This window comes from Ascidia mentula, chromosome 5, assembly GCF_947561715.1.
Source record: "Ascidia mentula chromosome 5, kaAscMent1.1, whole genome shotgun sequence".
Classification (NCBI taxonomy): domain Eukaryota; kingdom Metazoa; phylum Chordata; class Ascidiacea; order Phlebobranchia; family Ascidiidae; genus Ascidia; species Ascidia mentula.
The window spans coordinates 10,279,742-10,300,637 of NC_138570.1; the positions used below are offsets into that span (position 1 = coordinate 10,279,742).

At 40.5% G+C, this 20,896-nt stretch overlaps 2 protein-coding genes and 1 non-coding gene across 4 annotated transcripts; 1 reads left to right on the forward strand and 2 right to left on the reverse strand.

Moving 5' to 3' along the window:
- Nucleotides 1-1,377: 1,377 nt before the first annotated feature.
- On the forward strand, nt 1,378-20,675 carry LOC145903840 (26S proteasome non-ATPase regulatory subunit 1-like). 2 transcript variants are annotated; one of them, XM_082992005.1, is made up of 24 exons: nt 1,378-1,466; nt 1,666-1,783; nt 1,857-2,026; nt 2,155-2,366; nt 2,675-2,911; nt 3,135-3,302; nt 3,387-3,560; nt 3,620-3,702; nt 3,759-3,849; nt 3,929-4,093; nt 4,240-4,300; nt 4,428-4,517; nt 4,635-4,732; nt 5,128-5,283; nt 5,465-5,529; nt 15,125-15,239; nt 15,308-15,424; nt 17,421-17,523; nt 17,742-17,911; nt 19,216-19,452; nt 19,628-19,702; nt 19,766-19,930; nt 20,012-20,087; nt 20,497-20,675. In XM_082992005.1, the coding sequence occupies exons 1-24, from the start codon at nt 1,448-1,450 to the stop codon at nt 20,574-20,576; spliced, it is 3,045 nt and encodes a 1,014-aa protein (XP_082848131.1). In that variant the 5' UTR covers nt 1,378-1,447; the 3' UTR covers nt 20,577-20,675. The 2 variants fall into 2 exon arrangements, with proteins under 2 accessions (XP_082848131.1, XP_082848132.1); XM_082992006.1 differs by having other exon boundaries at nt 3,387-3,551.
- LOC145901716 (D(2) dopamine receptor-like) lies at nt 7,577-13,613 on the reverse strand. Its single transcript, XM_082989480.1, has 8 exons — nt 12,895-13,613; nt 12,592-12,801; nt 10,881-11,141; nt 10,112-10,733; nt 9,892-10,045; nt 9,700-9,818; nt 8,467-9,050; nt 7,577-8,366 (listed from the first exon to the last, which is right to left on the reverse strand). The coding sequence occupies exons 1-8, from the start codon at nt 12,962-12,964 to the stop codon at nt 8,017-8,019; spliced, it is 2,370 nt and encodes a 789-aa protein (XP_082845606.1). The 5' UTR covers nt 12,965-13,613; the 3' UTR covers nt 7,577-8,016.
- On the reverse strand, nt 14,743-14,815 carry Trnar-ccg (transfer RNA arginine (anticodon CCG)). The gene has a single exon. It is a non-coding gene; the product is annotated as a tRNA-Arg (tRNA).
- Nucleotides 20,676-20,896: the final 221 nt, after the last annotated feature.

Consider the following 20,896-nt stretch of genomic DNA (forward strand, 5'->3'; position numbering starts at 1 on the left):
TGAGTTGGTTTTAAAACTCTTGTATCTGGAAAATAACTTCTAAAAGTGGAGCCAATAATATGAATTGTGTAAGCTGCAGACAGATGGCCACTGTGTCGACCTAAAATGTTTCATCGGTGCAGCTGGTGTGACTTTCAGACGCTGACCAAACGGCCAAGCAAAGACTTCCACTTTGTAGTGACTATACAATCACCGTTATCCGTTTGGCACCAAACTAGATGCAACCTTACGGAGAAAAACAAGGTGGAAACACTATGGCCAAGCAATAAAGCTCAACCAATAATGCCGTCAGGCCCCGTGTCACAATAATCATATGATAAGCAAAGTGGAGCCAATAATGAATTGTTGAGTTGCCATATTCACTACAATATTTTGCGCAGAATATATTGGATGCGGGCACAGGCATATGTTATTTTACTATGCGCAAATGCATCTAAAACTGCTGTCTCTCGTGGTCCACGTTCATCATCACGTCAAAATGATAAATGTAAAAAATGGTCCTATTTCTGGGCGAGAATCACGATCCGGTGTGCTACTTTGTATATTCGCCGGACGTATTTATGTAGTGCCACCATGTACACTTTTAGCGCCTAAAACCACCATAGTGGGTAGCAACATTGCTACAATTGAAATAAAAAATACATCCAACAACAAGGCTTTTTATTTATAAGTAAATAAGTAATACAATATTTCCGCTCCTCCGAGTGAATTGAAATCTTTCCGTTTTACCATGTTTTAAAAAGTAAACCATAATAAAAATATGGCGTCTTTTGCACACCGTGTTCCATCCAGGGTAAAGAAATTATTATTGGACATTTTGTATGTTCTGTATCAAATGATTACATGCCAAAGATAAATAAAAATTAAACGTTACTACACCTACTTAGGTGAAAATGAACTGCTTGGTCATTGCTGTATCATGTTTAACTACATTCACATGACAAGTGTAGTACGTGCCGGTTGTAATAAATCAGTTCGTCATTAATTTGTTTCCAAAAACGATTGCAAACAGCCGTCTTATAAAATTTGATTGTGCTATTATTGGCAATGTTATGTTTGTTTTTGGCAAGTTTGCGTGCAAAATTTATAACTTAAAAACTTGTTCCCCTGTACTGACTCGGTAATTTTGTTCCAAATTCAAGTGAAGTTGTAGTGTTGTGAAATTGTTACAATGCTTGTTGTATCAATGATTTATGTATTCAACATTACTTGCTTGTCTAAAGTACAAACATGTAATATTTTGTAACTTAATTTATCTTAGGAACATAACTAACGGTTTTGTAGATCTTTAATATGAACAGAATAATGGTTGTAGAAACAATCGAAACGTTTACATGAAGTTTTCGAGCACTGTATTGGCTATTCTGTTCATATTAATTTATCTTAATATTATGTTATTTTTAGGACGGAAAATAGTTTTTTTTACCCTCCAAAGTAATACTGCATCATGCATATCACTTCAGCAGGTATGTCGTATGAACGTCGCATTTATTTTCTTAGTATTTAGTGCTGTGCTTTGCATTGTAACCTAATATTGTAAATTTTAACATTGTATGTTTGTAAACCACCTGAAAGTTTTAGAAAAGTAACTAACTCAATGTATCTTCCAAAATATAAGTTGTAAAATGATTTTGTATGATGTAAATTTATGCACATTTTATGCAGCTGGGGTAATTGCTCTGCTTGATGAACCAGAAGATGAATTGAAGGTGTATGCACTCAATCGCTTGAATGATATTGTGCCTGAATTTTGGCCTGAAATATCAGACCATGTGGAAAAAATGTAAGCCAGTCAATACAAGTTTTTTAACTGTCAAACTTGTATATAATGTGTATTTTGTACATTTGTTGTTTAGAGAAGTTTTGTATGAGGATGAAACTTTTAAGCACAGAGAAATTTCTGCCTTATTGGCATCAAAGCTTTATTATTACTTGGGGTCATATGAAGATTCCCTAAATTATGCTCTGTGTGCTGGTAGTGCATTTAATGTGAAGGAAAGCTCTGAGTATGTTGTCACAACAATTTGTAAGTATACTTTTAGCTACTATGACCTTATAAAGCTCAGACAAAAACTTTTTTTATTTTGTTGTAGTTAAAAAAAATAAATTCATCATTTTTAAAGTTTTTAAAAAAAAATCATTTTGTTATTTTAGGCAAATGCATTGACCATTACACAAAACTTCGACAACAACTACATGATGCTAAAATTGAGGGTGACATGAAGCCTGACATAGATAGTCGCCTTGAGGAAATTGTCAATAGAATGTTTGACAACTGCTTGGAATCAGGACAATTTAAGCAGGCGATTGGAATTGCGATTGAAACAAAGAGACTTGATGTTTTGGAGAAGGCTATACGCTTGACGGTATGTTACATTTGTTGCAGTTATTAAGGTCCATATGTAATTGGTAAAATTGGAAAAAAAAAACAATGTAAAAAGTAACTAAAACCAGGGATGTGCCTTAAAGATGCACCCAACATTGTGTCAAAGCAGGACCTATCTGAATATTTAAAACCTTACACATGTCATTTATATTTTTGCTAAGCAACATAATTTTATTCCTGTTTCGACCTATAAGGCCTTGTCAGGTCAGCTGGTTTGGTCGGCAAAGTCTCATCTACGTACATACTGATACTGCTGTTCTCCTGAAATACTAATTTTATATATTTTAGCCCAACTTAAGTGAAATGCTCTCCTATTGTACCAATCTTTGCACGAGGATGTTGCAACACAAAGGGTTGCGAGAGGACATCTTGCGTCTTCTTGTGCGTTTGCACTCAAATCTTGAACCAACCAGTGCTGGGATCGCCTCCCAACCTGACTACATCAACATCTGTCAGTGTCTTATCTACCTGGATGATCCAGCGTCAGTTTCTGACATCTTACGGAAGTTAATACGCGATGATCAGGTACAGGTCATGTTTTATTTACTGATTGGAAATTGGTTAGGATCAAATGTTAGCAATACGCTTTTAGAAAAAAATAGTTACCCAGTATTATATATTTATTATAATGATTGTAAGCCACAAAAATCTTTTTGGAATGGTAAGATAAGCTGTCCTTGTACTGGATTATAAATTTTGCGAAATTATAAATTGAACAAAATGTTAAGCACATGCATGTTTTGCACAGGATCAAGTATCATTGGCATATCAAATTGCCTTTGATCTGTATGATAGTGCCTCACAGCACTTCTTGTCAGACATTGTCCAGGCTTTAAAAGCTGGCACAACCCCTGAGCCTTCCTCAGAGAAGACTGAAGATACACAACAAGATAAGTCTGAGAATGAGCCTGATTCTGTAAGTGCAACAAAATTTTGTCTCTGTCTCTATGGGTCTGTAATTGTAGTTATCTGCTAATTTTGAATATTTCTTTTCACACAGAAAGAAAAGAAGGTTGTTGAATCTCAGTCAGACAAGGATGTCAGAAACTATACAAATCGACTTGCGAAAATCCTCAGTGGTGATGAAAGCATTGAGCTTTATTTGCAGTTTTACATTCGAAACAACCACACTGACCTACAAATTTTGAAAAACACTAAAGACCAAGTAAGCAAGGTTAAAAAACCTATGTGAAATGCTACATATAAATAACAACCTTCTGCACTTCTTTTTAGGTGCGCAATTCAGTATGCCACAATGCATGTGTCATAGCAAATGCCTTTATGCACTGTGGCACCACCATAGACCAATTTTTGAGGTATTTTCTTTAACATTTGGGTAGTGTTTTTTGTTTATTGTTTGTGTTAACTCCAGAGATAATCTTGAATGGCTTGCACGAGCAACAAACTGGGCAAAGTTTTCAGCAACTGCAAGTTTGGGAGTCATTCACAAAGGACATGAAAAAGTACTACAAATGTTTTTTTTGAAGTTTTTGAAAAGAAAATTTACTTGATTTGTTGGGTTTATTTTTATCTATGTTGCAGGATTCACTTAACTTGATGTCGACGTATTTACCCAAAGACTCAACTGGTGGTAGCGCATACCAAGAAGGTGGTGGTTTGTATGCACTTGGATTGATTCATGCCAACCATGGAAAGGGCAAAATTACAGACTACCTGCACACACAACTAAGCTCGGCCTCAAATGAGGTTTGTTTAAAGTTTCTATGTTACAGACAGTAGAAAGAAGTGGAAGAACAGAAAATAAATAAAAAATATGGAATGTACAAAGCATCACAAATTTAATTTGATTTCTGAATTAGGCTTTCCTTTCGTAAATTTTAAATTCTTGTTAGATAATTATCCATGGAGGGTGCCTTGGTCTTGGTCTGGCGTCACTTGGAACTGCAAATCATGGTATAATCATGTTTTATCATTTTACTCATGTCTTGTCTAAATGGTTTTTGTTTTTTTTTCGCAAAAAGTGATTAAAAAGAATGTTTAGTTGTAACACACCAGCCTTTAACACTTAATGTCTATTTAGATGTTTATGAACTGCTAAAGAGCAACCTTTATCAAGATGATGCAGTAACTGGTGAAGCAGCAGGTTTGGCTATGGGACTTGTAATGATGGGTAAGTAATATATGTGCATTTTTAACAGAGAATCTATAGTAATTGCGTGCCACAACTAGAGTGTCATTTGGAATATCTTAGAGATTTGTTTGTGTCACATACTCCACATTTGTGCAGGCTCCAACAACCCCCAAGCAATTGAAGACATGGTGGCCTATGCACAAGAAACCCAACATGAGAAGATTATTCGTGGGTTAGCTGTCGGAATTGCTTTGGTAATCAACATACACAACAATATAAAATTTATAGAATTTAACAATCAATGGATCAGATGGAAGATAATGCCTAGCAATTTAATAAAACCGAAGAATATTATTTTTTCTATGGATAAATGAAAGTTTGTTTTCTTCAAATCGCCTGTTGTCTTTTTGACTCACGGAGACTCAGTAACAGATTTAGCAGAAAACATTATAAATAATCCTTAGTCGTCTGTCTGTTTGACGTTTTTCTACGATATATATATATTTCGCCTGTGTTTGCAGGCATCATCAGTATATCTAAAAACACACAAACATCGCCGTTTTAACTCAAGATTATTTATAGTATTTCTTGGATAGACACGTCTTGGCTATAATTTATCCTGTAGACCCCAATTAGCGTCTTTCAATAGGTTATGTACGGGCGCATGGAAGAGGCTGACAGTCTTATAGAAAACCTAATGCGTGACAAGGATCCTATTCTTCGCCGTTGTGGAGTTTACACCATTGCCATGGCTTACGTTGGTTCCGGTAGCAACAAGGCCAACCGCAAGTTGTTGCACGTTGCGGTCAGTTATTTATTTAAATTGGAAACTGTTTTGTGGATAAATGTGTTTGTATAATATTGTTAAAGTTACACAGGTCAGTAAAGCCAGTTAAAATTTAAAAATTACAGTCATTCTGTAGCTCCTAATATGCATTAATAAAATGTAAAACCGTGGTTTAAAAAAAATACTTTGTTGCCGCTAGGTGTCGGACGTAAACAACGATGTTCGTCGTGCCGCCGTTGAATCGCTTGGATTCATACTTTTCAGGTTTGGCGTTTTTTACTTGGTGAAATCGTTATTACCAAATGACGAAATTGTATTTTGTTAAAACCTTCCTTTGCGAGGGAATATGTATTTTCATTCAATTGTCAAACAATTACCTTTTGAAATATGCTAGCGGTATTTTTAAAACTTAAAAAACTGCTTTCATATTCTTTGCGCTTTATTTTAACCCTTTACCCATTTTCAAGGCATTACCGGTACAAGGGCCACAGTTTCTTAGTACTTACGACTGTAGCAGTTTTTACCAATCAAAGTTTATTTGATTCCATGCGTTAATCTATAATTACTAAAAAACACAAACGTGTAAACGTGCCACAATGCACGCATATTTCTATTTCGTAAGAAAGGAGCGCGGCCCTAAGTGACCTAAATTTGAAGGCACGCGTACCAAGTAAATCCAGCTCTTACCCTTTATCTAATCTACCTCTACCACCACTTGAAAGGGACACCTGCTAAACCAATGCTCAGTGAGTCATATTTGCTTTTTTCTGATCCAGAGTGGTTTGTAATGTGTTTTCAGGACAACAGTTTTCTTTTGTGATTTACTTAAACATACCGGATAACTTTAAAATAGGGCCAATTTAATTCGGGTTGGAGGCTGATTTTTTACCCTTTACCATCTTTAACCTTTCAAGCACGCGCATTTGATAAATTTTGTGAAATGACTTCGTTTATGGGTAAATTATAGTTGAGTTTTAAATACCAATTATCATACCGGGCTACAGTTTGTCATTTTCGATTCAGTTGCTTGCTCTTAAAAGTCCTTACAAGGTCAACTAAAAAGTTTACCTTGTAGGACCCCACATAATTTGAGTTTTCTGAGCTGTCTGGAAAGTAGTTTTCGCATTTCCCATTTACAAAGCCGACTTATATCTACCTGACAGAAAGGTCGCAAAACTGGGAAGTTCGACTTCTGTTAGCTCATTTTGTTCGATTTACGACAAGGTAAATGTCACCCAACAGCACTATTGACGCAAGCTTGGACATTTCTCTTGACTTTTGTTAGCAGCGCACTAACAGCATACAGTCGTAAATTTTAAGGATATTCTCAGGGTTGAAATCAACTTGTCATAAAACTCAGCAAAGACATGAACGACTTCCGTGATGCGAAACATGTTACCAAAAGAATGCTTTGGGTCATTGTGTAATTTCTGTAAGTTAACATAACCTGAAAAATGTGCGTTAGGTAGACAAAGAAGACGACATTTTTTCCAAAAATATGTAAAGCCCATTTTGTCTGCAAAAGATTTCTTTTTTGGAGCCCAGTGACCCTTCTTACACATTCATCTTGCCTTATTAACCACAAGTAATGACTTGTGAGCCCCTAAATCAGAATATTGTCCAGACGAAGTTGTCTGATTCCTTATTGTATAACAGTTAACTTACGCCCTGTAGTAATTGAAGTAGCTGCGCCAAACAAGTGCTTACTTGTACAAAACGACATTGATGGACTGGTAATATCTCCGAGAGAACGAGCTCATTCGGTTTTGAACAAGCAATAACCGCAATGAGTGTCCCACAGCGTCTGTATTACTTGCCCCGATCGCTGTAACCAAATTAGGAATCAATATTATCCCACCGTCCGCCTCCCACACTAAGTCGTCCAAAAAAACTAGTAGAGTTTGGGATAGACATTTATGCACGGTGGGATAAAAAAATCGTTGCTAACCTGGTTTGTGTTGTGGCCACTTACACATGCATTGAACGCTACCAGAGTGTAGTTTGTATTGGTAAAGTTGTTTTTAAAAGGTTGTGGTTTTTCACGTTTTGGTATTGAGTTATATTCCCTATATCACAACAATGACTGTGTGATGTGTTAGATTAAAAAAAAAATTCAACTATTATTTTCCAGTATGGGAACTATTCGCTAAAACACGCCGCAAACTGCAGTACTTTCACTTTTAGTGAACTGGCGAGGCTTTTGTTGGGTTGTTTGTATAGCTCGCATTTGACTTCCACATTCCTTGGCGTATTACCCTGTCAATGCGAGCTTTTACTTTGCATTAGCGCAAAGATAATGTTTTGAAATGCATGCAACGTTGTATGTGAGCCGCCGAAGTGGGATTTGCGATGACGTTTGCACCGACCCAACCTGTTGGTTCAAGTGGCTTTCGAGAGACGGAATCGTGCGGATGCCACTTTGCGCAGTCGAACGCGACCACGCCATTGTTGCCCGTTGCATTGGGGTTATATTTTCAGGGCATGACGTCATCGTGCTGTCATAACAACGCTGCTTTTATCCCAAGTGAAGGACAATTATATTTGTATTGTACAACAGCGGGAACTTTGTGTGTCTTGTGGGCCTTGCCATGCGTTCTGGAAAATCTTGAGTAGTTTGGTTGGGCGTTAACAGGTTTATTGGACGCAAACCACGATAAACTTAACAAAAAGACACTGTGGCAACAACATATATAATGCGATATGAATAGGAAAACTTAACAGTGAGTCTGGCGCAGAGTAACAATGACATGTTCATGACAAAGACGCACAACCTTCAAAAGAGGCGCCCATACCACTGTCCTCGCGTTTGAGCGCTTGTCTGCGTTTAATTAGGAAAGCCTGGTCGCTAAAATCGTCGTAAAGTTCCAGAATCTCGCTGAGATCTGTTACATTTGTTAAATCGACTTCACTTTCCGTTTTTTGCTCCGTCTCCAAATGTTTTTTCGAAGTTGGGCCTGTTTCCGAATTGTCAACGTTGTCGTAAACTGAGGCCCAAACTTCACTACTCGACGACTCTTCTCCAGATGCCCACACGCTGTCGTCATCAGTCAAGTTTTCTGGTTGCGCAATCCAAGGTCTCGGAACACAGTCTTTTTCAGCATCTAAATTATGTGTTTGTATTAGTTTTTAATAAAATGACTTCCAATCAATATTTAGCTGAGCAAAAACAAAAAAAATTGTTTTTCATGTCACAAAACGCACCCGCTTCTGCAATGGCTGAAAACGTTTTGCAACTTCTTATGTGTTGATCCACGTCACTGGCCGAAAAGTGACGTTTTGATCGTGAAGGTTTTTTGACTCCTGTATTGCTGTTTTGATTGCTTTGTGAACTCCTCCTGTATCTTTTACCTCCATCCGCACACGCTGCATGCCAAGTGGAACGCCACACCTTATTGGTAGAAGCACGGGCCGCTTTTGCTGGTTGGTTTTTGTACAAAACACTCTGTAGCACAACCTTCTCTTCGGCAACATCATTTTCTGCAGAATCCGAGCTGAAAGCATCCTGTTTGGTTTCGACCACCACAGTTTCGCCACTAGGGGGCGAGTGCACCTGTTTGCTCGACAACTGCTTCGATGTTTTTCGTTTGGAAGAGGCGCCGAAAGTGACAAAAGATGCATTTGAGAGGTTTTCGTGGCGACTGGAGTAGTCTCTTCTTATTTGACGTTTGTTAATCTCGGAGGTCTTGCACCTCACAATCTTGAAGAAGGTGTCCCGGAATCGCTTGCTGAACAAGGTGTAGACGCACGGGTTGACGCCGGACGATACGTATCCCACCCACACGAACCTGAAACAGAGTACCGAATTTCTGTTAAAATCATAGTACAAGGTCTAAATAACCAACAGTACAAGCATCATAATCGAGCAAAAACTCCCCAAGTCATTTGTTCAATGTGTTGTTAGTATCTGGGGAAGAGTAAAGCAACGACAACTGCATTCAATTGATCACAGTTAAACATTACTGGACATAGTTTTCCGCGATGAAATGTTGCACTACGTAATGACAGCGCATTTTTCGTGTCTCAAAATTTAGCCCTGTTTTATTTGAACAAGAAAGTGCATAGTTGTGTTTTGGTTCAGGATAATTTTCGCCAACTTCACGTTGGCAGCCACGGTTTGTTTTGTCGCGGGAACTGAAAGCGCCGCTACTCGTCGATTCGCTTGCTGCAATAACACGCTGCGTCATGAAACACTTAGCTGTGTTTGCATCGTTGAGAATACCCCCTCCGAATTCCGTCCCAATACCCACTACTGTTGTTGTTACCCAACTGGGTCTGTGGTACTTTTATCGAATAAGTACTTGACAGAGCATAATGATTGAGCGATACGTTAACCATTATTGATTGGCGGTTCCGCATGTTTGACAAGCCCGATAAACGCTGTGTGCGTAATTTTGAATTTAAGATACACTGCCATTACAGCAAAGGTAGACTTACCAATTCATGCATTCACCCATCAAAACCTGGTCGCACGCCGGACAAAAGCGGCTCACTACATTGGTGATGAAGAATGGACACCAGAACAAACAAAAAAGAACAAAAATGAGACCGAGAACCTGGAAGGAGTGAAAACGTGTCAATTCGTGAATATTAAAGAACATTATAAAGCATGTGTGAGTGACCCCGTACCTTGGAAGCACGTTGCTCATTGTTGATGCTTGCCATCGCGCGGTTTTTAAAGGAGCTCGACAGGCGACGTCCGTAGGATGGAAATTTTCTGGGAAAGAAGGCTTTGCGATCCCGCCTATCGTTGTTGTTGCGCTCGAAAAGCTTGCAGTTGCACCTGTTGTCAAAAGGTCAAAATGTGAATCCTACGATCCTGTACCTCAAATTGAAAAATCATTTCTACCGTTTGGAATGGTTTTTGTGGCAAATTTCATCTGCGGTGGAGTCGGCGGCTGCAACCATTCCTCCGAAGCCGGCAAAGGACTGAACTTGAATCAGAGCCTTTGCGATCGGTCTCCACGTCCTTTTGGTCCAGTGCTGGCCACCGGAGTTTTTCTGTCGCCCACATTTCTCGCATCGATCCCAGCTTCTCCTGGAGTAACCGCGCGTTAGGACCGACCTCAAGCTGTCAGTCAGCGACGTCTCGTCGTCGGTCGCCACCGAGCCTTGAAAATGTTTTGCCGGTTGCATGAGTGACGCTGTCTCGTATGTCTGTCCCTCACCGCCAACCGCACCCCCATCGACTCCAGGCGTCTTACTCTTGCGGGAGGATCGGTGTCGTTTTGCCGCATAATTACGCGACGAAGATCTGGAATGTGGCACCATCATGCTGGTGACGAGACGAGCCTGTTTGCGCAGCATCCGTATGGTGAGTGTGTACATGGCGAACATGATGATCAGCGGAAGAAAAAAAGCGACCAGGGAACCAAACGTTGCAAACTCCGGCATGTTTATCGCACAAAATCCATCAATCATGAGGTTGTTGCGGTCTTGCTTGCCGAGAATTGGGAGAGGGATAGCGATTCCTGATAAGATGAAACGGAAATCATTGAACCTTATACCGCGGTTTACATTCAAACTGCTAGCAATCATCACATTTTGGCAGTTGTCCATTGGCACACTATTAACATTGCCTCTTGAAAAAAAATAAGGTATATCAATGCGTAACTCACCCAAAGCAATCGTCCATACGACCAAAATACGGGTCGCCACCCTCCTGTTAAAGTTGGTGTTTTTCTCCACGCCATAGCGCAGCCCACCCATCCTAGCACCACTGCCTGAACCTCGACTGGGACCGTAGTGGAAAGGTCGGGTAAGCGCAAGGTAGCGATCGAGGGAGATCATGCATAGGTGAAGGATCGACGAAGTGCTGAAGAAAACGTCCAACATCACCCAGATACCGCATAATTCGTCGCTGAATGGCCAAACATAATCTAAAGTGATGAAAAAACACTCAAGTTAAACACTGGGGTTTTGAAAATTACTATGTTGTTATGTGGGCCGCCATCTGCGATATTGGACGACAGTCTTGTAAAATATCAAAATAATGAGATTTCCTAATCTGTAAGCAAGCACTGGATTTGGACAAGTTATTGAAATTTAGTTGTTGCTGTTAATGCCTTTACATTTCAATTGCGTTTAAACTCGTTTTTCCCCTTGACAACGGAGATGAAACGCCAGTTTTCAAGTGCTGTTCAAACATCAGTGTTATGACAAAAGATCAGCCGCCAGGGCAGGATTTAAGTATAATTGACAGTGGTGAACTTTTGTATGAAGTTCTGTATTTTTTTGATATTTACTCTGGTCTTGTGATGCGGACACTCCGATCTTTGTTGGACATCGTTTTGTGCCTCCACTGTCAAACTCCTCTCAACTTGTGCCCAGCGGCGTGGCTTAAAATGTCAAGTTACAACGCATGCCTGATTGTGTAGGGTTGCTAATGCGTGGTGTGGGGCTAGGCAAGTTTCGGACAAAACGCATCTTGCTTGACTTTGACAAACCGGACGTCTGAGGTTGTTTACAAGACGTTAGTAAAGCGAGCCCGCCTATTCTTGACTCTTGGATGGCATTTCAATGACCCTCGTTTATGCTAATTTCAAGTCCAACGCGATTGCTGCAATTGTTTCCGTGACGTGTGCGTCAGCGAAAACTCAACACCGCGGGTGAGAATACCCGTGAAATTCAAGGCACGCAGGTTTCTAAACTTGTTCAACGTCGAGGTCGTTTCTTACCGCGTTAGCACGCAACGTTGTTATTCCTTTTTTTCTATAGGATTGTTTTCCCCAAGGGCTTGCTTTTTTGCCATATTCACACGTCACTCCGAGTTGATTTGGTTTTGACCTACACCTGTGGCGACCTCGCTAAGCCCGTGTATTTATGCGCTAGTCGAAATCGCTGTGGATTTGCCACGATTTTGACGCGCCTATAAACGATCCACACTCGTCCAGGAAAATAAACAATCCGGTTTAGCCAGCGCTCTTTGTTAACTTGAACCCGCGCCTGGTCTTTCGTAACGCGCTCTGCCAACATCAAGTCTTATGCACGCAGCCCTGTACACGTTAAAAGCGGCGGGAATCGAGCCCACTTCGACCTGGCAACGGTTAACTTCGGTAAACATTTGCCTACTCATTTCAAAACCTGGCGGGCGCTTTTACGGTGTTGCGTCGCCATATCAGTGGCATGATTTCACCATGTTGTGTTTGGCATTGACAGGGTTTCAATGGAAACATGTCAAGTACTCGTGCTCCTCACTTGTTCCCACCACGCTATTTTCCCTCTGATCCCGGGCTGTTTTCTTTGCAACGCCCTGTGGTTCCAACTTTACCGGAACCGCGCAGCGAGTTATTTGCACACGAAAAAACGTATTTTCGCCCCTGTACTTACTGTTTATAATCATTGCAAGGCTGGGTGGCATGACGGTGAGTGCCACCAGCAGGTCGGCAACTGCCAGTGATGTTAGGAAATAGTTTGTGGAGCTTCGTAGTTTTCTGTCTATACAAACTGCCATGATGACCAACACATTGCCGGCTGCTACCAACACGATGATCGGTGTCACGAGAAGAAACAACCATTTTAAAGATTCCACGGTTTCACCTTCAACAAATACAAAATTATGTTTAGAGTTTGGGCTTGGATTTTATTCCTTGTTTAAAAATTAAGAATCGTTAAAAACAACCAAAATTTTACCTTGTGTTGTGTTAAATGGAATAACAGTAAAGTTGTCCAGTAACGTAAGATTTTTCATTTCAGTATCCATTTCTATGACACTTTTTTTAGCTCTTTAATCAAGCATAAAATCCATGCACAGCACTCACTGTCGTACTGTAGCTACTGTAAATCCACTTTATTGCTTCTGCTACCGTTCAGTTATCGCAAATGTGAATCCACCTTTCCATCGACTGCTCGCGCACTTTAAAGTACCCTTTTTTTTCTCTGTGTGGTTTCGAGAGCGGCTCGTTCACCTCCTCTGCTCAGTCTGTCACCTCGTCTGGTGTCGCCTCTCATCACTACCTGTCACAATGGCGGGCATTCTTGCGGTTGAATCTCGTATTTTGTGTCACATTTTAACGTTGTAACGTTGCCCTTGAAGGTATAGGGTCTGACACATCGTGAAACATGACCGGGCTGAACAGCTTGGTTTGGGTAATGATTAATTTCAGGAAGGCGATTAAACAAGTGCTGGCGAGTGCCAGTAACATCAAGTCGTATTTCTATTCTCTAAATAGCTCCTTCATGACTAAATTAGCCGTGTTTTAAATTTGTTTTCTGGTAACGATACTCTGCTGTAGCTTTTTGATGTAATGTTGAATTTTATTGCAAAAAATTGCGCATTCAGAATACCCGTTTACTTCGTCACAATTGTGCGCATACTAACTTGTGACAAAAATTGTTGAGGTTTTTTGGTTCAGTAAATCGTACTGTGATATTCACCTTTCTGATAGACCAATACTCCTAAATTCGCAAACTCTCGTATTCATTCTCGCGGTATGTGACTAATGTTTTGTTGTTTGAAAAAAAGTTATGTCACTGCAACAGCTTAAAAGTCTGTCACTTTGCCGTCTGTTAGACAGCAGAGAATTTAAAACGAATACTTAGCGAATACAGTTGAAGTGAGTCTGCGACACCAATAGAATTTACTTGACATTTCAAGAAAACAGTTTTCGAGTTCCTACGGACGTGACATTCTAATTTCATTTTGTGTACCGAAAACAAAAATTTCATTAAGTTGCCTCCCGCCCTACCCAGTCGGAATTGGACTCCACTTACACACTTTCCTTTTCGAGAATTTTTCAATTCTTAATGCGGAGCTAATGCATGTTGACGGGTCGACGGTTGTGCGTTTGTTTTGGAGTGGCTTCAAGCTCCAGTGAAAGCGTGGAATGACAGTCGATAGATTGAGTTTAATTGGAAATAGACCTAAATGATTTCCCTCTTACTTTAATGCAAATCGAAAGAGACGCAAAAAAGAGATATTTTCTGTGCAGAGTTTCTGATTAAATATTGCGATGAAGAGACAGCAAGCCTTTGTTCTTTGTTACCAAACAGCACTTTTTTTGTTTTTGCGTGGTTAGCAAGTTGTTGACGGAGTTGAACAGGGTCATGTGTGACGCAAAATTTCCAGTCAACCGTTATGTCTCTATTTGCAGTTTTAAGTGAAGAAATGTACGAACAAATATTGTTGTAAATTTTCGATTTTGAAATATGTAGTTAGTTCTGTGGCTGGTTTGTTGTTTCAGCAATTACGACAGCACATTTTGTCCCAAGCAAATACGTACAATGGTTCCATTGTCAAGTGGTAAAGAGGGGGCATGTATTGTGAGTGTTGCCAATATGCTTTTAGCGCAGCAGTTTTTACGTTGGACCGAGCAAATATTCGATTTTTATTTTGTGGTTAAACGTGTTTACAAACTTTGCACCCATGGGTTTTGGTCGGGCAGACCACCCATATTTCGCATACCAAAGTTTCTTGTCCTTGATCCTTAGAATAACAAATATTTAAACTAAAAAAAACACACCTAGAGTAGAAAATAGCATCGACCCTGATGGGACTCGAACCCACAGTCTTCAGCTCCGGAGGCTGACGCCTTATCCATTAGGCCACAGGGTCGCGGGTCGTGTTCGAGTGGAATCGTGCGTTTTAAAAGGCAAAGCAAAAAAATGCGTTTCAGTGTGACTTGCTTGTTTCAGATAAATACCCTCAACATTTACTAGCCTGTATTTTTTTGACAGCTGTAGTTTTAAACTTGCTGTGGTACATAATGTGTACATAATTTCTTTGCTATTTGTGAAGGGGACGTATTGTTTAAATCTGTAAAAGGTAGCATGTCGCTATATTCCATGGACTTTGTTCTGTTCCACCGTGCAGATAGAGGTAGCATAATGTTGCATGAGTGTGCTCACGATTTTATTGCTTTAGAACCCCGGAGCAGTGCCCCAGCGTCGTTTCCTTGCTGTCGGAAAGCTACAATCCCCACGTAAGATACGGGGCTGCTATGGCCCTGGGGATATCATGTGCTGGAACAGGAAGCAAGGTGAGTCACGTTTTTCGCCATTCATCAATATATGGGACTCGGTAAATGGAGGTTAATTTTTGGTGCAGGACGCCCTGGGCTTGTTGGAGCCACTTGCGAGCGATTCGGTGAACTACGTTCGCCAAGGTGCCCTCATCGCCTCCGCAATGATTCTTGTTCAACACACTGAGGCAACTTGCACCAAGGTTAGAGTTGTTCTTTAGTTTTCATAAGCTGCCAAACCACATAGTAGGGTAGAGAAGGGGGTTTCCAACCACACCGGGCCGTGAGTCATGACGGAAGCAAAATTATTTGGTCCCAATTTATCAATGCCATATACTTCCTTCGAATTGTCAGACGTCGTACCCCCATCTACAATGCTCTACGCTAAAGTCCACATGCATAGAATTATTTTCGTTGGTTTGAGGGTATAATTTACAGAGCAAAAACAAAAATTTTCCGTTGTTGGCTGGCCACGACCTCTTGAGTATGAAAACAAAGAACATGTTGGAACGCTGAATGGAAAGGCATTTTAATGTTGTTCCTAGGTAGTTTATAGATACTTTTCTAGCTGTCTAAAATCACATCGTCGTACGGCTACCTGTTTACGCCAGCTGTTGTGACAATGAAGAGATTACTTGCGTGCTTTTCTGTCGTTCCAAAACAACCTAAAACAACTCTATGTTGACATTGGCTCGGGAAGTACCTTCGCTTTTATAAATTCATTAAAACCAATTGGGGGATACTCCACGCAACTGGCTGAGCACTTGATATTATAGCGGTTTGCTATATGAACCCGCTCCAGCAATAAAGACACAAAGCGCGCGTGATCTTGTTGTTTCTATCAAACTCCACAAGCACCTTGGGGTTTGAACGACGGAAATCCCCCACGCATTGTCCATTGTGCTGTTTTCTGGAACACATGCACTCGCTTTGTGTTAAACTTCCGTATGCTACGTCATAGGCCCCTGCGATGATAAGCGTCCCCTTGGCAACGCGGTGAAACTTACCGCTAGAAGTCTGTTCGCAATTACTTGAAGAGATAAGTCCCCGTGGGAGTGAAAACGCACCATTGTTGTTTCTTGCGACCGTGTAACGACAAGTTTACTTAGAACCGATTTGAAGCGGCCTCTTGTCCCAACTTTACATTCACTCTTATAAAAGGCCATCGCCAGCTCCCCTCGTTCCTTTAAGCAATTAGTCATCGGCCCACGCCCATCACAGAGTCGCGGGCGGCAAATGCGTCGAGTGCTTGATGCTGCTCGTTATGTGTGAACACGCAATGAGATTACGGGACCCAATATTTCCTGTGAGTAACCTCCAGTAAATTCTGATTGTAATTCGACCGTCCCCAGACCAAAGCGGGGCGACTTTTTCTGCCACTGTCTCGAGTGTTCGACGTTTGATTTGTCATGGTTACGGTGTGGTGTGTTGAAGTATGTAAGTGTCTGCCCATGAACTGCATGTTAACGTATAGCACCGCATACTTACAACTATGTTCGAAAATAATACATGGGTTCTCCTTCAAAAATATGTTAACATTCCAAGTTGATTTGTGGTTAAGCCCAAGTTTATCATCTTATTTTTCGAGTTTTGCTTGTCTCTGTTGTAGCATTTCCTTTCGTGACGGCAAATTTAGGCGAGACGGATATTTAGTTAAATCTGTTTTTCAAAATAGTAACAAACGATGTAACATGTTCACCCTCTGGCAGTGAAATTTGAAAATTAACAGCGGATGCCGAACCTCGAGATTTTCTCCCTAACTCCCAAGACCGTTTTTTACGTCTCGTATTTCCCTTTCTGCCTTTCTAACCCGTCGATTTACTAAGCTCACGTTTTTTGATCAGGATTACTGTGCTTGATGTATTTTGGGGTAGGTCAGCTATAAGGTCCGAAATGACGACTTTCCATTTTTGGAAAATGTCGTTTATATTTGGGCGACACTAAATAAAGTTTGACGAATGTGATCTTGTAACTATGCTCAAAATCGACTTCAGACCGGAAATTGCGTTTGATGTGACCCGACAAAACGTACATATTGTCCTGTATAACTAACAATGTACCGCCTTGGTGCAAAAAGAGACGCACCCTCCTTACTTTATGACAAGCTTCGAACCGGTGCTGTATTGAGCACAACACGTTTGTTTACCTTTTCGTGGTCGATTATAAATTACCAGATCATAAGTGAAGTCATGTTTTCAGTTGAAAACGTTCAAGGAACTTTACCGCAAAGTGATAAACGACAAACATGAGGACGTGATGGCCAAGTTTGGTGCCATCCTTGCTCAGGGAATCATAGACGGAGGTATTTGAAGAGATCGCAACAATAACTGCCTAGTGTAAATTTTATCATTGCTGAATCGATATTGCCTATTGATCGAGAAATGTAAACTTTTGTCTATCCCCCCTATACTTTGTTTGTTATGTGACACGCAGCAGTGCCACTCTGTCACGACTCTTATGCTACTTTTACATTCAAATCCATTTTAAAGGCAGTTTGCAAATCCATACTTTGTATCTCAGGTGGTCGCAACGTCACGCTTTCCATGCAGTCCCGCACTGGTCACGTGAACATGGCGGCTGTAGTCGGAATGTTGGTGTTCTGTCAGTTCTGGTATTGGTTTCCACTTTCTCATTTTCTTTCCCTTACGTTTACACCTGCTGCTATCATCGGACTCAATGCAGAACTGAAGGTAAGGGCAAGTTTGTGTCACATGAATTGTTGTGTGTGAGTTTCGTTTACCCGCGATTAATGAAGTTTTTTGTCTTCCCAACGCCTGAGTGAAATATGTGTAGGATGCCAAATTTTGTTGCTAACGCTGTTTTCTTCTGCTTACAAAAGTCGACACAAACACCAAAACTTATATTTGTATTACCGAAAAACACATATAACTTTATACACTCTGTAAACTGGTCTCCCAATGTCGTAGTCCACACCGTAATACCCTCCTGCTACCGGTTCGTGAGTCAGGTGTGGCGCTCAAAACAGAAACAATAAATTATTTACAAAATTTCCGTTATATTGATTTAAGTTATCGTTTATATTAAATTAGAATTCCACAATTAGGGTTTTAAAGGATTCATTTCCCTGTATTGAATAGCCGTCCATTTATGTTGGCTGCATTTATTTGTAGAATTACAAAGTACATCCTTGAGTAATATTATGGGGATGAAAAGTCTCTACAGTGCAACTGATACTACCTGTTTAAGTGACTCCACTTCATACCATATGACAGTATATGTTTGTTTTCTCGCCTTTGAACACATGCGGCAAAAACCACACTTGACAGCTTGAGAATCATCAGGTGTTGAGAAATTGCCGCATGGGAGATTGACTCGTGTGTGGATTTTCAATCGATGTTTGTTCCGTCTTCTCACATTTTCAGTCCCTAATGTAGGAAGTCAATAATCCCTTTACCTTCATTACCCTTAACTACAGCCTCCTCGACCTAACCACTCACCTTCATTAGCCGCCTGTCGTCTCCATTTTGATGTATCTCCCAGTGACGTCAATCCGTGGTTAGGGATCTAGCTCGGGTGTGCGTCGTGACCGGTCATGCGTGACGCGGTTTTGCTGCCTCTTGATTTTCGTTAATCTGGCTTCCTACATTACATTGTCTGCGTTTTGAGAAATTCTTATTCTCGTTACGAACCATTAGTACAACGAATTCGTTTTACTCTGGTGAATAATTGACTTGCGCCTTATCTCATCCCCGAAAAAAATGTTTACCTGACAAAAGTAAGTCCCGCACGGTGTTTGTTTCCTTGCTTGTTTCGATTTATTTTTTTATATATATTTTACGCTGAAATATGAGCTTCCTGAATGATTCACTTTTTCAGGAAATCCTGCTTCGTGTTTGTTAATACCGGCACTTACATGGGAGTAAAGCTTGTACGTTACTTTGGCGAAGCGTGGTTAACTAATTTCTGTGCAATCAAAATTGATCGTTTACATAAAAAAGTAACCGCAGTAAGCATTCCTCCACTTTTCTTGCAGATGCCGAAGATGGAATTCCGTTCCAATGCCCGACCCAGCATCTACGCTTATCCCAATCCTCTTGAAGAGAAGAAGGGCAGAGAGACTGAAAAGGTGGAAACTGCTGTCCTCTCAACAACCGCCAAACAGAAGGCTAAGGAAATTAAGAAGGAGAAACGCAAGGCATCCACGTCATCAACCGCCGTTACCCCGGCAACCGGGTCACGACCTCCGACTGTCGAAGAGAAGATGGATCTTGTAAGTTTCAATAAAAATCTCTGCCGATAAAGAGAGGGGTCACAGAAAGTTTAAATTAAATGAAATAATTCGCGAGCGGTGTCAAGCTAGCTCTGGTGTAGATAGTTAAGTAATGGCATTTGATGTGTCGTCAAGATTTTTATTCCGTGAGAAATATTTCAACGTTTATTTTCAGGAGGAAACTGAAGCAAAACCCGTTAAAAAAGAAAAGGAGGCAACACTGGCTGAAGGATCCATGGAAGTCGATCAGGTGGTTCAACTTTTAACAACTTGTTTCCGGTGTCAGCAACATGCGTTATCGGATGTTTTCTAGTCGACAACACAAAAGAAAGAAGGCGAAAAAGAAAAGGAGAAAGAAAAAGAGAAAGAAAAACCGGAGCCGACTTTCGAAATGATCAGTAATCCTTGTCGGGCGATCCCACCGCAATTAAAAGTAATCAGCATGCCAGAAGATAGCAACTACACATCTCTGAAACCGGTAGGAGTGCGTTTGTAAAAAAGTCGCGTGTGCAGTTACATAAAAAAAATCACACCATTTATTTCCATCATGTTTTAATAGCTCTCCCATGGCGGCATAATTTTGCTGAAGTACAAGAAATTATCTGAGCCTGAAGAACTACTGGAGCCCGTTACAGGTTAGTATAAAAATCACCGGTGCACATACATGTATGAATTCCGGTTTCCCAAGTACCTTTGTCTCATACTTTTCATTGAAACGACCAACGAACATTTTTTAAGACTGGCGTTTTTAAGACTTTTCGTAACATCGGTCTATTATGTACGGTAGAGTTGCCAGACGTCCGGAATTTGCTGTTAAAATCTACGCCCGGGGAATGGGAAAAAGTGCCCAAATGTCTGAAATTTAATGATCATTAATTTAATGTTATCTTCCTTAGTTGCGACTAGCTTGAGAAATGGTCAACTCTGACACGCTGTGAAAAATTCCTTCAAAATTTGGGATGATAAATATGTCAACGTCGATGACAATACTAATATAGTAACCCTAACGTACGGTAGCAAGTCCAGCAATATCATTTTTTGTAGCCGGGGGACCGAAGAAAGAGGAGGCCGAAGAAGAAGGAGATGAACCGGAACCTCCCGAACCATTCGAGTTCGTTGAATAAATAAAGATATGAAAGTTCCGTTAAGTCGCAAGCATTGTTCCAACGAATTCACGTGCTTTCGCTATTTGTGTTGCCACAATAAACCAGTGTAAGTCTGTAGTTTTTTGCTTAGCAGAAAAGTCAGCTATATATTTTTGCTCGCAAAGGAAACTGTCAATCTAAATAGCTGCCTTGCGTGCAGTTTGTCGCCAGGCGCATGAGGTTCCTCTTAATCTGTTAAGAAAGATTAATCTTTCATTCGAATTCCTGCTTATTACAATCTCTTTCTAATTCCTACTAAGCACTCCGTTACGTTTTGATGTGGACCGCCAGTATTTCTA

Coding starts and splice junctions, on each gene's coding strand:
- LOC145903840 (XM_082992005.1), top strand. Junction 3,703..3,758: donor ACCATAGACCAATTTTTGAG/GTATTTTCTTTA, acceptor TGTTAACTCCAG/AGATAATCTTGAATGGCTTG. Junction 5,284..5,464: donor GCAAGTTGTTGCACGTTGCG/GTCAGTTATTTA, acceptor TGTTGCCGCTAG/GTGTCGGACGTAAACAACGA.
- LOC145901716 (XM_082989480.1), bottom strand. CDS start 12,964: ATGGATACTGAAATGAAAAATCTTACGTTACTGGACAACTTTACTGTT. Junction 12,802..12,894: donor TCCATTTAACACAACACAAG/GTAAAATTTTGG, acceptor TATTTGTTGAAG/GTGAAACCGTGGAATCTTTA. Junction 8,367..8,466: donor TTCAGCCATTGCAGAAGCGG/GTGCGTTTTGTG, acceptor CACATAATTTAG/ATGCTGAAAAAGACTGTGTT.